The sequence below is a fragment of the Tachypleus tridentatus genome, chromosome 2 (genome assembly GCF_004210375.1).
Source record: "Tachypleus tridentatus isolate NWPU-2018 chromosome 2, ASM421037v1, whole genome shotgun sequence".
Lineage (NCBI taxonomy): Eukaryota > Metazoa > Arthropoda > Merostomata > Xiphosura > Limulidae > Tachypleus > Tachypleus tridentatus.
The window spans coordinates 88,023,765-88,040,742 of record NC_134826.1 but is presented as its reverse complement, the minus strand read 5'-3'; the positions used below and the strand labels follow the sequence as shown (position 1 = coordinate 88,040,742).

The following is a 16,978-nucleotide window of genomic DNA, read 5'->3' as shown; positions in this document are numbered from 1 at the left end:
ACTGAGATGAAGACCATAACTATGCTGGTCTACTAACATGCTTTATAACATGTTTTAACTAGACTGTGATACGGTTACTCTTTCGAAAACAGGAAAAAACAACAACACTATCGTTTGTTGTAACCAGTTATTTGAATTGGATTCAGCCGTGAAGAATACTCCACCAGCTCTTGCTATTCTATTGTTGTTAGTTAAGAGTGATACCTGATGTCCGAAACTATTCGTGATTTAAAAAGAACACAACAACGTTTTGTGTACTTTTAGAATAATAAATTTTATGAACTTTAAAAGCATTGTCTGAAAATTCCTTATATGTGTAAAGAGGAAAGCTTCATAGCTATCATTTGCAAGATTTCTATCGGATTGACGTATATCACCTATAGAACATACAGTGGGTTACTTAATACCATTTTCGCAAGAAGGGAAAATAATTACTTTTCGGGCACCTCTCTAATTTCTTTCGTCAACGCAATAACTACGGAGACCTTAAAATTGAATATGGCAATAAACATTTACTGTCTAAATGTTTTGAATTAAGCAAACTGGAAACCAATTCCACATTATTTACAGTAGGGTGTGGAGATAATATGTCAAAACTTTAACTCTTAAACTGGTGTGTATGCCACGTAAATCAAATGTTTGATTAAATAAGGCTAAAGAAAAATTAGAATTCTGTTTTTAAACTCATTAAAATTCGCATTACCCTGTCAAGAAAATAATATAAACACTTTTTATACTTTTTGTATACATAGGAGATGGCGTTACTATATTCACTTCACATATTTTAAAAAATGTATTATCTTAAAATCTAATTTAAATTTTAATAAACTAAATATTTGATTAGTGATAACTGAATTGGTGTTAAGGTACATTCTTTCCCTTTTATTAAGAATTTTGAATAAATTTTCAGGAATATGAAAAAAAAAACTGTAGATTAATCAGTAGGGGGTTAAACTTCGATTCTCGCGCTGCTTGCACTATCGTCAAACGTCAATGAACTATTGATATTGTCCAATCAAAGTATATGTTAACTGACGTCACTACTTTGTAATTTTACGAGTTCCACGACAACTGGCTGTATTCTGAAACTGGCTTTAATCTTTATTCTGTAATACCTTAATTAAGGAGCATTAAGATATTTTAACGGATGTTATGTCACACACGTTAATTAGTTTATATATTTTATTAAATTATCAGGCAGTTTATTCGATAAAATATTCGACTTATTACGTACTGGTATTTTATTTTTATTATTTTTTTGTTTTCTATAGCACACATAACTCTTCTCCAACCGAGAAAGCATAAAATGACGTATTTTAATCAAAAACCATTTGACTTAATTGTGGCATTTAACACAGACTTCCTGCCTTTATAACAAGAAATTAACTTAGGTTTTACAGAGCTACCTAATTCTGTTTACTGCCAAACGTCTTCAATGTAACAGCTAAGTGCCATAAAAATGTTTCGGAATACAAGAAGTGTTAGCTCACGTTAGATACCAACATAGAAAAAAAAAAAAAAATGTTTACTCTTTCATACATACTTTCTGTTTCTGTCAAAATGGAAATATCAAACATCTTCTGTGTTACTTTTTCTAATTATTAAAGAAAAATGAAAATCACAAACGTGACCCACGACTGCTCCTGACACATAGAGTAGGAAAAATACACCAACTGTGCAGACTGTTTCAGTATTCAGCTAAGTTCGGAAACAGCCTCATCTGATCAATCATTGATCTAGATTGTGTACTTCGAACATTGTACCTGACCTTCCAGTCACGTGACTGCATAAGTTTATTTGCTGAGCATCATGCATGTAACACTTGTCCGTCAATGTGTAAACAAAAAACAAAAAAAAACAGTATTATTTCCAGGAAAAACAAAAAGAACATTTAATTAAATCACACTATCTAACAGAAACATACCTTTCATTAAAATATACACTATTTAACAGAAACATACCTTTCATTAAATCATACCACCTAACGGAAACATACCTTTTATTAAATCATACTATCTAACACAAACATACCTTTCATTAAAGCATGCCATCTAACACAAGCACACCTTTCATTAAAGCATGCCATCTAACCCAAGCCTGTTTCCATCTCAAATACAGGAAGCACCCATCAGAGAGGTGTTTTCTGTTGAAATAAATATAGAGATAAACGTTTAAGTCAAGGATACGTGCTTTCTACTGTGTTTTAGTGAAAGACATTACACAGTAATTTCAAGGTTCATGATGGGCATTTTGTGTTGTTATAGATGTGTGTTTTCTATTGGAGAGTATGGACAGTAGTTGAAATAAATGTTAGGGTATTTATATTCGAAAAAGTATTCAAAGTTAAGTTGGACTTCAAGGTTGGTACTTGAGAGTAGTATATTTACGTTAATTGTAGAGGTTTTGTTGACGTCATTCAGTAAGTATTTTTTTTCTTCTAAAGCACTCATTTCTTAACGGTGCTTATTTTAAATGGCACACTTTCATTCAGTGCTCTTTGTATTATGCTTGGAAAATAACTAAATTACGAAACGTATATATCTACTTAGCTTTAATATTTACATATACACCTGATCGTTCTCAAAGTTTGATAGAATTAATCTTCTATCTACTCTTACCTGACCATTTTCAATGACACCCGTTAACTTGAAAGAAAAATCAAGTCTTATTTGATTTTCGATTTTTCAATTATACGTAAGTCAAAGGCTTAAGTAGTCGTTTTCAGTAACAACTTAGCATAAACTTCAAGATCTTACCCGGTCGTCTTCAATGCCACTCAAATCGTAGAACTCCTCTCTCGTTATCATGAAAGCCGCAAGGTTCGCGGTGTAAATGGCAAGGAACACCACAGCAAACGTGGCCCAGATGTTGGACATGAAACGCGCCGTATATCCTCGTGGACAGTCGACATTGACGCTGGCACCAAACAAAATTGCCCAAACCAGCCAATAGGTGCGGAAAAGAGAAAACTTATGATCTAGAAAGCCAGAACAAGAAAAACAACATTTAGTAAACGGTAGATGATAAACAACATTTAGTAAACGGTAGATAATAAACAACATTTTTTAATCAAGATTTTTCTTATCTAAGTTAGATATTCGGTAAAGGAAAGAGAACGTCATGTTTACGTCAAAGGGCAAGCTAATAAGGTATACAACACTAATAGTAAGAGGATATTAAACCTAACGACCTTGTTATGAAGAAGAAAGAGAAACATATGTTTTCATCAACTTCATCGGAAATCAAGGATTGTCCAATTTCTAGTCACACGTGAGGAAAGAGTGGAAGTTGAAACGAGAACATCATATACTGTAGCTACCTATGTTTGTTTGTTTTTTCTGGCAAAATTTAAATAAGCAAACCTAAAACAAACAAGCTCAATGAGCAGAAGCGTGGGTCGTTGAAGAGCAGAAAAAACAGTCTATATACTTTTAGGAGAAAACAAGTTTTGGTTTGGTTTGTTTTTAATTTCGCGCAAAGCTACACGAGCGTTACTTATGCTAGCCGTCCCTAATTTAGCTGTGTAAGACTAGAGGGAAGGCAATTAGTCATAACCACCCACCTCCAACTCTTGGGCTACGCTTTTACCAACTAACAGTGGAATCGACCGTCACATTATAACGCCCCCACGGCTGAAAGAGCGAGCATATTTGGTATGACGAAGATTCGAACCTGCAACCCTCAGATTACGACTCGAGTGCCTTAACCACCTGGCCGTGCCGGGGATAGAAAACAAGTTAAAAAGAACAAATCCGTTAACAACAACGGCATCATTAAGCCACTTACAGGATAAAGGTGGGAGAATCAAGGTTAGATTCAACTGTTAAAGGATAAGCAACGAAAACCTTGTCCAAAAATAAAAACACCATTATTTTAATACAAGTGGTTCAGGACAGGGGTAAGATTGGCGGTTCGATATCCGCGGCGAATGCAGCCAAGATAGTCCTTGTGTAGTTTTACACTAAAGTATTTAAGAAAAATAAAACGTTTTTATGGAGAAAAAAGTCCTCAAAACGTATAAAGAAAAAAATAGAAAAATTCAATGAGTTTTTGTCATTAATTAGTTTTTGAACACATAAACTAAGTCACGTGAGAAAGAACAAGTTGTATTTATGTTTGAAAACAGCTACCTTGTCCTTAAACAGGGACTTGTATAAGAAAAAGAATGACATATTAAAAGGACTCAATATTCCCATAAATGTTATGTAAGCACTATCATTATGAGAGGCCTAACCGTATTTCTTTGGTGTGTTGACCCAAGCTGTGGTGATAAGCCTTGAATACTATTGGTGAAACTATCATTCATAGTAATAAAGGAATGAATGTTGTGCCTCCAATACCACTTTTTGATCGCTAAACGACATTTCTCTCATAGTGTGAGGTCGATTGTTAAGAAAATAGGTAGATTTCAACCATTACGTATTGTTTGAAAGTTTTCGTATTCAACCATTACGTATTATTTGAGTTTTCATATTTGACCATTACGAATTGTTTTTGTTTTGAGTCAGAACTACGATTTCTGTCTTGGTCTGGTTTTTCTATTCTATAGACTGTCCAAGAAGTCTGGTCCCATACCATAGGTACTTCAATGACTTTTACTGAATGTATGCCATACGCTGTTCTTATAATTCGAACATTGCGAATTGCATTTGTGTGATTTTCAATGGTCCGGTACTCGTCGCGAATTCATTCTCTGATGTTCACTTTGTACACACGTGCCTTGAGCTGTCTCCAGAAAAGGAAATCCATAGGAGTCAAGTTCGTAGATCTTGGGAGCCCATCCTTGGAGACGACGTCTGCTAATCCAACGTCCAGGTAAGGTCTTATTAAACTAAGCAAGGACTTTCGAGGTACATATTACCTAGGGTTCCAGATGTTTCGAAAACTCTGAAAATATAGGTTGTCAATTTTTTTACCAGAACAGCATCTTATGCCCACGTGAGTCTAAAGCCCATATAATCCCTCTGGATTCAAGTACAGCCCTTCATCATTTTTGAACATCTGTCCAGAGAGAAGTCGCCAAGTCAGAAACATCTACAACCACAAGGGCTTTCAGAGGTTTTTGGACCGAATAGAATATTTATTGTCACGTTTATCTATATAACACACTTAAAACTGGAAGTGTGGCACGACCTCTACTGAATAACCACGAACTTAAGACTCTCTGATCTGCAGAGTGACACTCTTAGTCGCTAGACCACGTCCTGTTAAGACACAGCCACGTATGTGTTTCTTAAATAAATGTTCCTACTTCTTAGCTACCTGCATTAATTCTAACTGATCGTCTTGTTTTATATTCTTACCATTAAACAACTGCTCGTTATCACTTACAGAATATTTGTACGGATCAGAATACACACGAAAGTTGTTCGGAAAATCTGGAACCTTTGATTTAACTAGCGTGTGATTCAAAACAACTACTTTGTTATTACAAAGATTAATACCTTATATAAAAATTACACACGTAATATTAAAGGAAAATATCTAAACTTAAACCACGTATAACACTAAAGTAAACATCGTCAAGCGCTGACGCTAAAAATCGTTGATATTTGAATTAAATAATTCATAAGATTATTGATTAATATACTATTAGAATAATTCTTGTTAACGGATCTTTACATGAGTCACACATTTATAGTTTCAGTTTAGCTTAAAACTTACCAACTCAGTCATATGCAAATCTTAATAATAGACGTTTCAGTATTGGGTCGGGAGTTAATTATATGTTCTTGAGTTAGGAGATGCTTTAGAGTTAACTCGGGAGTTAATTATATGTTCTTGAGTTAGGAGATGTTTTAATATTAACTCAGGAATTAATAATATGTTCTTGAGTTAGGAGATGTTTTAGTATGAACTCGGAGGGAGTTAATAATATGTTCTTGAGTTAGAAGATGTTTCATTATTACTGAGTTATTAACACACTGTTGACTTTTCATAAAATTCTGTATATACTGGAAAGAGTTATACATTTTGACAGTAAATTACACTAGAAAGAACCCCCCGCTTGTATAGCGGTAAGTCTACGAACTTAAAACGCTAAAATCAGGGTTCGATTTCCCTCAAAGGGCTCAGCAGATAGCCCCATGTGGCTTTGGAGTTAGAAAACACACACATTAGAAAGAAAAAAAAATTCTTTACTGTCTGTCCTTTTTTTTTTCAAAATAATTATATCAAGCAGTCATACGATTAGATATCAAAAACTGTGATTTCGTTGAATTAAGACAGATATGTTAGGTGTTTAAAGCAGGAACTTACCTCTTTGAGGCGTGACTTTCATGTCATATCCAAAAGGACTTAGCCATTCGAAGAGAAAGATGGAGAAGGCAGCCACTTGAATACTGATTACTAGAATTAATAGCCAAGATACTGTGTCGAACGGTTCTGATAGAAGAAAGAAGTGACTATTATGTGACAAAACCTATCAAAGTACAAGAAATAGTGATGTAAAACTGAACTTCCGCCATAAGTAACATGGCTAAAAGCACGTCATAGCAAAATGGTATATATTAAGTTATCTGTTTACCTGCCACGGGTTAGAACAGCCTCTAGAAATGAACATGTCTACACAGTACGTAACGAGATAAGAGACTCGGCTAAACTGGCTATCATAATTTATTCTCGTATCTGTTGAGAAACAACAATGGACTTACGAGTCCAGTAAATTGAGTTTGTAATATTAAAACGAATTTAAATATGCAAACCACCAAGTTACGTGACAACCATAGCCAATATAACGTAGCGGTGTAAAGGCATGTATCAGAAGTAAACTCTAAAATTATTTACCACTGTGTAGGTAGTGTGACGTCACCGGAAATTGATCATTTTTGAGAATAGGTGTGTGAGAGTTCTTTCCGACAAAAAAAATTAATATATTTAGGTCGTAAAGCTATATTCATATCGGGGACTTAGAATTTCCAAGACGGAATTATTTCTTGTTTTTAAAGAATTTAAAAAACTAACGAATATGGATCATTCTGGGGTACCAGTATCATCTAGAAAATGATCTGTAACAAAGTCGTACCGCAGCGGTAGTAAGCAAAGTGTGACATCTTGTAACAGAACAGAACGGTCAGTGGCAAAAGCTGTTCAGTTTTTTACAGGTATCTGAACGCGACATAACCAACAACAATATCTGTCTGAAAAAGCAACATAAGTCATGTATATAAATTGCTTTCATGATATAACTATTGAACTCTTGCATATCTGAAGCAGCTGGAGAATAAAACGGATATTCATTGTTATTCCATAAAAACGATACACCGTTCAAGCATATGGATTGCTGTATGATTAGATTATTGAAACGAATGCTGGGAAAACATTGTTCTCGTACGCTAGATGGCTTATGTAAAGCTATCAGGGAGTAGTGGTATGCTTTTGACATAATAGCTTTATGTTACACTTCAAGACTATTTTTAAAAGATTCGACCGTTTCAAAGTCATTTGGATATAAGGGACTCAACCTCTGAGTAGGGAAAAGTGAAAAACACGATCGCGGATGGTTATAAAATAGCATTGATGAACTATTTGCTATTTATTTTAAAAAATAGGTTTTATTAAGTTTTGGTAGGAGACATAGCGAAGCACTTAACAATAAAGAAGCCACTTGTTTGATGATTGTCTTCTGCATGTGTTAAAACAAAATGGATTAAAGTAAGTCAGTCCATGAGATCTTGGATGTGGCCAAATACATCAATAGTTTAATCTCCTGAGTCCAAAACTGTAATTAGATCTCAAATCGGTCAAGAGATGACGGAGCTGTGAGCTAAATGTTTGTACTTGGGAAAACAAAACAACACTAAACAAATTCGGAGCCGTTATGCCATGGCTACAAAATAAGCGTCAGAATATTGGTCGTTAAAAAGATGTTATTCGGCCAAATAATTAAGGAAAAAAAGGTATATCAGAACTAATTTTTAAGAAGTTAAAAATGCACGTTATTCTTAACAAGAGAAATTAAGAAAACAAATTGTAGAAAAAAGCGATGCATCTATATCAACCGTCGATAAAGAGAAATACAGTAATATAGTTTCTCATATTATTTAGAATTAGTTATAACAAAACAGAAAATAAACAATGGAAAAACAGACGACATGGACAAGTGCCGCTCTATCAATAAAAACTTTGAAATCCTAAACAAACAAAAAAAACATACACGCAAAGAAATAAAGTAAACATGGAGAGTTAAAGTTAGTTTTTAAATCAACGTTTTCTCACAATTTATTACCTAGGAAGGCTTTGGGAGAAATGATTCCGGTTCGTTTAGTAACGACTATGGTAATGCCAGTCTCCAGGAACGGAACAGTGAAGTCGAGCGCTGTTTGACGCTCCGAGTTGATCTTGAAACTAGTCACGACGACATCTGCTCGATTTTCTACAATCTCAGCTATCAATCCATTCCACATGCCATTCTAAAGACGATGAGATCATGAGATGATCGTATATGGACATTCATATTAACAAGTGGATTGTTATATGAATTAAACAAAACACCTAAAGGATCGAATCTCGAAATTTAGCGCTAGAAAACCTCAAGACAACCGTATTGTAACATTGAAGCACAACGAAAGAAAAACGTGTAGTAGATATAATTGTATTTCAATACGAGAAGCTGAACAAATAATTTAATGTAAGGGCGTTTAGTTTCAGTTTTTGAACTGAATATCTAAGTTTCGTTTACGTTCAGAATCCAGGTTTTAAAACTACGAGCAGACATTGTTTGTTACACTTCCTGAGCGAAATCAAAGGTTTTGAATAATTTGTTTGTTTGTATTCTAGCACGAAGCACCACAATGGGTTATCTGTGTTCTGTTCTCGTCTAACACTTATCCAGAGGTCAAGCTTACTTATAGTTCAAAGTGACTGGTTCTAATAACGTTTATTTTTTCTGCTTTTACTCAATACATGCGAGAGAATATTTTTTTTAAAAAAGGATCTTACATTGGTGACGATCTCTGGCTTCCAGAAGAGACCAATGTCCTTTTTAAAGTCCATAATATTATTACTGTAAAGATTACTAATCTATAACTTACATGTCGTTTCCTTATTTCAAGGTGACAGATAATATAAACACAATTCAATAACAGTGTATGATTTTCCTTTCATCATATCCTCCGCTTTAAAGGACATATTGAATGTATTTTATTCGTTTGTTTGTTGTTAAGCAAGAAGCTACGTAATACCCCGCCGTGGATATCGAAACCCGGTTTCTACCTTTATAAGATCTCAGATATTCTGCTGTGCCACTGGTGATGGGTGGTTCTCAGCAACATATAGTATGCCTGTCTGTATCAGGCTTCACCAGGTGCCTGAAAAGGGGCTAAAATTTGTTCTCTACTGGGTGTATCAAACACACATACACATATATATAAACCATATCAACATAGGAATATATACCACAGGTATAGAAATACACTCATCTAAATGATAACGCCCTCTCCATTCGTAGAGTTATTAGAAAGGCCAGTGCTCTTGCATCCCCCTTACACTTCCCTGGTGTTCTGTGTGTGGGGGGTACTTCGCCTCATTCTAAAGTTACAACAAAATATCAACTTAAAGAATCGTCACATTTACCCACATATTTAGAAACGTTTCAATTACCATATGTGACATAAGATAGCTTCCTGCGACAAGATTCGAACACATAATTATACAGCTCCCATCCTACCCCACTTCGGTTATCGATCGTTATTGATTTTCGTGCTTGTTCACTGAAACCAGTGATTGGAAAATTGCTTATCTGCTTCAGGTATTCCCGTAAAGCTGACCTTCCATACAGATTACAGGTGCTTAGATTATAGATACACAACTTATAGATTGAAAGGAATGCAGCTAATTGGACTATTATAGTTTGACCCAATAATAGAATTTCACTGTCACGTTTATAACGCATCCATGCCTTCAAAGTGCAGAATGGATATTGAAACGTCATGTCTATGCGTGTGTATTTTTTATTACAACAAGGCCACAATAAACTATCTACTGTACCCACCGAGGGAAATTGAACCACTGATTTTAGTGTTGTAAATCCGAATATTTAACATTATTCTACCACGGGACTCACACGTAATGACCCTGAAATGCGGAATATATCCAAATGCCTTAATCGATACCATTTATAGGTGGAGTAGTTGTGAAATCGAAAAAAAAAAAAAGAAAGAAAGAAAAGGGTGTTGGGTTCAGTGCTTATGTTTAACTGTTAATGTCACACCTGAATTCATGTAATTATTCTCAGAACCAATTTATGGACCTCATAAATCTTTCCTTTAACGTAATTTAAACGAGGTGACGTTGTAAAATAGTAGTGACGTAACATGAAAGTTGTTAAACATTTTGTGTCTTCCATTATTGCGTTATACTACTAAAAACCGGGTATCAATATCCAAAGTGGGCAGAGCAAAGATAATCTTTTGTGTAGCTTTGCGTCTAACAGTAACAACTATCCAATTTTATTTATCTCTACAGGCCCAGTTTTCCGACTGGCAAAAGTCAGGTAAGTATAGCACGTTTCAAACATAAAAATTCGACACAGAAGATAACCTTTAATATCTATCTCTTCTTCAGTTCTTCAGGCAGTAAGTATTAGGCCAAAATAAGCAAGCTCCATAAAGCTCTCTAGATTCAATGCTTAAGGTTGAAATATAACAATTGGATGTATCAAAGGTTTGTAGATTTTTTTTTAATTTTCAAATCTTAAAGCGAATAAACCTGAAACCTAGTCCATAGAATAATTCTAAGTCACATACATTTCGGACACCCCAAATTCCATCCTCCACACGATAAAGGTCGTAAGTAAACCCAAGGTCAGCGGCAAATTTTTGAAGAAGGTCAATGCAGAAACCAGAGCAGCACATGTAGTACTTGGGGTTTCGTATGGCCAAGGTCATGTTGACTCTGAAATTAAAAACAAATCCGTTCTGTGTATTCTAGAACATTCTCCCAAAATAATAGTTATATTAGTCACGACGTTTTGTTTTTTAACAATATGACTTAGTTTTTAACTCTTTATTATTCATTAAAAAAACAACTCTTCCATAAATTATCCACTTCAACGGTGGGTTTTTCAAAACGTTTTTACTTACATTTTTAGCTTTTTCGAACTTCATCGGTTTCTATCTTTTACTACTTCTTTCACAAAGTTAACTTCTTTTGCAGAATAAAATATTTCGGGGCTCTTTAGTTGTTTTCGAACTTCATGTAAAACTTTGATTTTATTAACCCTATTTTTCAGTATTTGGTTTTTGAATGTTATTAATCACTAAATTATAAAATGAGCTTTCCGTACTTTGCATACAACAGGTATTGTTTGTTTGTTTGTTTGTTTTTGAACTTCGCGCAAAGCTACACGAGGGCTATCTGCACTAGCCGTCCTTAATTTAGCAGTGTAAGACGAGAGGAAAGGCAGCTAGTCATCACCAACCATCGCAAACTCTTGAGCTACTCTTTTAACTAACTAATACTGGAATTGACCATTACTTTATAAAGACTCCGCGGCTGAAAGGGCGAGCATGTTTGGTGTGACAGGGATTCGAACCTGCGACCCTCGAATTACGAGTCCGATGCCTTAAACACCTGACAATGCCGGACCACAGGTATTGACTCCCGATTTTTTAGTGTTGTAAGCCTGGTGACCGTTGATGGTAATGGCTGTTTTTCATAGGAAATAACTTAATATGGTTATTCTAACGAAGCTTTGGCCCGGCATGGCCTAGCGCGTAAGGCATGCGACTCGTAATCCGACGGTCGCGGGTTCGCGCCCGAGTCGCGCTAAACATGCTCGCCCTCCCAGCCGTGGGGTTGTATAATGTGACGGTCAATCCCACTATTCGTTGGTAAAAGAGTAGCCCAAGAGTTGGCGGTGGGTGGTGATGACTAGCTGCCTTCCCTCTAGTCTTACACTGCTAAATTAGGGACGGCTAGCACAGATAGCCCTCGAGTAGCTTTGCGCGAAATTCCCAAACAAACAAACAAACTAACGAAGCTAAATTCTTCAAAGACCGGTTAAAACTTGTCAATTAAGAACAGGAATGTGGAGTAGAAGTTAATATTTAAAAGAAATAGAAGTGAGTTAAATTCATTATTAATCGTTTAAGAAGAAACTTGCATGCTGTCATATTATGTTATGAAATCGATTGTAAGTCGGAAACATTAAGACACGCTTTCCGTTAGATAATGTGTTAATTAATTAAGAGATCTCGCGAGAAAAGGTTACCTCTATATAGTTGCTGGTATTTGAAAAGTTAACGTATTCCAGGAACAAACCTGAGAAGAAGAAATTCATTAAGCCTTGTGTAACAAAAGATTACCGCCTATACTGAAAATATGTTTTTAAATAAAAGTCGTCATTACGGGGCAATCGAGGCGTGGAAAATTCGTTTGTCAAAACACGTCTTCCATCAACACGTGAGAGTATTAAGAAGAAAAAAATATTCTGGGCTTTGTATTTTCAATATTTTGTTTTTCATGAGAACATATACCATAAGTTAATAACCTGTACAAGGTTACAGTGATTCTCTATTCTTTCTTCAGAAATATCTGTATATTTTATAATTTGTAAAACAGAACAAAGAAATAATTCTTGGTTTGTTTGAAAGTGGTTTTCATAGCTTAATAGAAAAAAATCTAGTTAGAAGGCTATGTTTAATTAAATGGGGAAAATGGTGAGATGCAACCAATGAAATAACCTTAGAAGGTTATGTTTAAGTAAGTGAGGTAAGTGGTAGCCGGAACCAATGGGGAAACCTTAGACAGTAATGTTAAATTAAGTGGGGTAAATGGTGAGCCGGAGCCAGTGGAGTAACCTCAAAGTTTAAGATAGTGGAGTATAAGTTGACAGTGAGATTGATCCTGTTGGGGGTCAGGTTCAGTCACAGAAATGTCATGGGCTAAAGCTACAAATATGGTGGTATGTTTGATAATAGCGACAGTTATTGCGCAAAAACAAACGAAAAATAAGAAGATAAAGACCGGAATTTAATTTGTTTCAATAGAAAGGAATGGTATTGGTAGAAAGAATGGTATAGGTATAAGGAATGATATAGGTAGAAGGAATGGTATAGGTAGAAGGAATGATATAGGTAGAAAGAATGGTATAGAATATAGATAGAAGGAATGATATAGGTAGAAGGAATGGTATAGGTAGAAGGAATGATATAGGTAGAAGGAAGCCTTACTGAGCGGAATGAAATTAAACTGACGGAAAAGAATGATGTAAAAATTAACAGAATTGAATATTGTGTTTGAGGACGTGGACTAAACACTGAAAGAACAAAATCGGGGATTGAAGCCAGAACCACAAAATTCAAATGAACATTATGTGATAGGCTGTAATGGTTGAGTATCTAATTGACTCAATCACATAAAGTTCACATGAATTTTATGGTTCAGGTTGAGACTTTTGTCAGTTATGTAGAACAATAAGTTTGGATTAGTTTGATAGGAGGTAGAACTTAGAACGGTTAATCTGAGATTGGAGGAGTTTCAGTCAGTTGTGTTTAGGGGAAGCTTGAGTTAGTTGGGTGTAGAGTGAATATTAAGTTGATTTGGTATAAGGAACCATAGAGATTGAACTAGGGAATTATAAGAATATGTATGTGACCGTTAGGTAAAGTATAAACTATAAATCAGTGAAATATAGAACATTGAATACGACAATGGATAAAATATATGGTGTAGATTAGTGAACGAATTAGATGTGATAAACAGTGGGAAGGCGGAATTAAATGTGAAAATAAAATCAGTAACGTAAATTCTTTGATATTTATTTCATTGTAACATTGTTAGTTAATATAATTTATTATTTTATTCTCAATGTAACTGAAAACTGCCCATCGGAAATTGATTTTTCCAGAATGAAAACTACCTTGAAACTACGAAGCTAAGTCTTCGTTTTAAACGTTCAAATTGAAAATGGCTTTTAATATTAATATTACGTTCAGGAAAATTATCACATTATACAATGTTCAAGCTGTTAAAAAAACAAACAAACAAGAGGGAATTCTCAATAGCTGTGGTTATAAATATATGTCAAATCGGTCAAGATATGGAGCTATGAACTTTATACTTGAAAAAAATAAAAACAAAAATTCAGAGTCGTTCTATGAGCCACTATGCCGCGGCTAAAAATTCAAAGCCATTCTGTGAGCTACTATACTGTTTATTTGAATATAATTAGACTGAATGTGTAATAAGCAGATTTTCAAAAACATAACCAGTAAAACAGTAAATTCTTTACCTGACCAAAAGTATTTCCAATGCTAGCAGTTTGATTTCACTTTGAAAGTCAGAGTAGCACAGATTTCCTCAAAATGTACTGAGGGTGATAGAATTAAGTATAAAGCTACACAATGGGCCATCCGTGCTTTTCTCACCATGGGTATCGAATCCCTGTTTCTAGCAATGTGACTCTGCAAACATATCGCTGTGCAACTGGGGGACTTTCCGGAGACACTCCAACTTGACTGTTGCGAAATCATTAAAATCTGGGATTCCAATTAAATGAATTCCATTCATCAAAAGGGATAAGTTTTAATAAAGTTAAAGTAAATTATTTTCATAAATCGTTTTAGTTTGTTTCGCTCAACAACCCGTACTACCAGATTAATTATTAGACATCCACATAAACAGTGTGTCCTCTTTTGCCACGTAGGGTTGATCATATTTGGCTCTTGAAAAGTTAGAAAAATATGTCCATTTGTCCATCTTTATGAAGGTACACGGACTACTTTTAGCATGACAATGAGAAATAATAGTCTACACATGTCCACCAAGTTTAATTGAAATCCAGTCATTTGTGAACAAAAACAGAGTGAAAGTAAAGTAAAATCGGCTCCACGTTAACAGACAGGATGTGTTTTTTTTCTGGGGATTTTCGTGACTTCGCTGTGACCTTGACTCTTCACAAACTCAACACTTCTAAGTTTGATCACAGTCAAAACGTATACGAACTTTCGTATCCATTCAGCCACTTTTGAGAAATCCTACTCACAAAACACAACAACACAGTGAGAAACAACTTCTGTCAGTTTTCGAGTGTTCTTAACAAACCGATAGCTCAAGTTAATTTACTTACATAAATAAACATATCTGAACATTATCATTATAAATTTATTTACCCAACCAATTCGGACTCAGGCGAAACGCGGCAAGGGACTGCCCGGTCTGTCTTACACTCTCCAGTCTCGTTGTCTGGCGGAACCAGGTTTACGTAAGGTGGTTCTTCCATAAAGGTTATCTTCAGGTTAAATTTTTCTGGCACTCCCCTAGGAGGAACGGGACTGTCTCCAGGCCAAACTATGTCTTTAATTTCTAGGTTTCCAGCTGTCCACGCTCCGATCTGAAAATAAAAGATTATGGTTAACACAGGACGTGGAACAAGCATGTAGTTGTTTACTGGTCTGATACACTCACTTCTGATGAAACAGGTAACGTGACTGTCTTGACCAAGTTACTCATTAAGATCTTGCTTATTTGTTAAGTGCAAAGCTACACAATGGAATACTTGTGCTCTGCAAATCGCGGGTATTGAAAAACAATTTTTAGGGTTATAAACACTTAGATTTACTGCGGAGCTACCAAGGAACCTAAAGGTTGATAAATCGGAATACAATTAATTACTGAAATAACAGAGTATACTTTATAGGTTACTAGTTAATATTACCCTTGATAAAGAAAAAAAAACAACCGTTAATTACCTAACCTGGACAGTCAGGGTAATGGTGATAAATTACCCTTAATCTTACATTTGGTAAAATAGAAATAACAGTTAATTACCTAACCTGGACTGTCAGGATAATGGTGATAAATTACCCCTTAATCTTACATTTGGTAAAACAGAAATAACAGTTAATTACCTAACCTGGAATGTCAGGGTAATGGTGATAAATTACCCCTTAATCTTACATTTGGTAAAATAGAAATAACAGTTAATTACCTAACCTGGACTATCATGGTAATGGTGATAAATTATTCGTTAAACTTACATTTGGTAAAACAGAAATAACAGTTAATTACCTAACCTGGACTGTCAGGGTAATCGTGATAATTGATAATTAAGCGAGTCATTTACCTGATTTGGTGTGAGAGTGAAAAACAGATGAGTGGATTGTTTATTCTCTTGAAGCAAGGTTTAGAAAATAAGGTTTACTAACTTGAAATGCAGGTGTTTACGCACATCTATCGATTAGAACTTTACTAGACAGAAGCAAAACGCATCATCGGCGTCCGCTTGACACAGCAGTAGAGAATCCAACTTCGACAGTAAACAAGAAGCTAATCAACTTAGGTCTAACAGAATCAAGTGTGGATTACATTGAGCAAGGCGGGCGTATTAATCACTGGGTTTTTTTCTAGACTGGCAATAATACAAAACTTTCCTCTACTGCTGATATTAACACTTTCTGGTTGCATATTTCGACTTACTAAACAAATATAACACTGTAACACAAGCATCTAATAGGCCTGATATAGCAAATAAAACAATGACTGACAATGAAACTGCTTGGTTTAGATTTCGTATAAAGTTTCTCGAGGGCTATCCGCGCTAGTGATGAACTAGAAAGGAGGTAGGTAGTTACTATCGCCCATCGCCAATTCCTGGTCTACTCTTTTACTTATCTCACATTATAATGCCCCAAGGCTGTAAGTGATTCCAACCCACCGTAACCACCAGGCCTTACAATGACCAAACATATTAGTAAAACATGCTATTACTTTGTAGAACATATTAAAGAAAACAACATTTATTTGTTATTTTTAAATAAAACTTTTAGAAACATTATAACATAAATATAAGGAGAACTATCAACATATTTCACTTAACTTACAAAATATTTTACATAACCATGGAAATTCCTTCGTTATGATTTATTCTACCTTATTCACGGACTCTCGTAGGTTAAACTAGTGATAAAAGTAATAGTAGGTTCATTTCTAATTGAACAGAATATTTTGTTTTATTGTTGCTGGTTTATTACTTCAG

At 35.0% G+C, this 16,978-nt stretch overlaps 1 protein-coding gene across 1 annotated transcript in view; it reads right to left on the bottom strand.

Moving 5' to 3' along the window:
- The window catches only part of LOC143244434 (glutamate receptor ionotropic, NMDA 2B-like), a 135,882-nt gene that overhangs the window by 14,601 nt on the left and 104,303 nt on the right, over positions 1-16,978 (bottom strand). The window contains exons 8-12 of the mRNA XM_076489081.1: positions 15,114-15,334; positions 10,746-10,893; positions 8,228-8,411; positions 6,259-6,384; positions 2,757-2,977 (exon numbers count right to left, since the gene is read on the bottom strand). Coding sequence (XP_076345196.1) covers positions 2,757-2,977; positions 6,259-6,384; positions 8,228-8,411; positions 10,746-10,893; positions 15,114-15,334 — 900 coding nt within the window. The remainder of the gene's footprint in view (positions 1-2,756; positions 2,978-6,258; positions 6,385-8,227; positions 8,412-10,745; positions 10,894-15,113; positions 15,335-16,978) is intronic.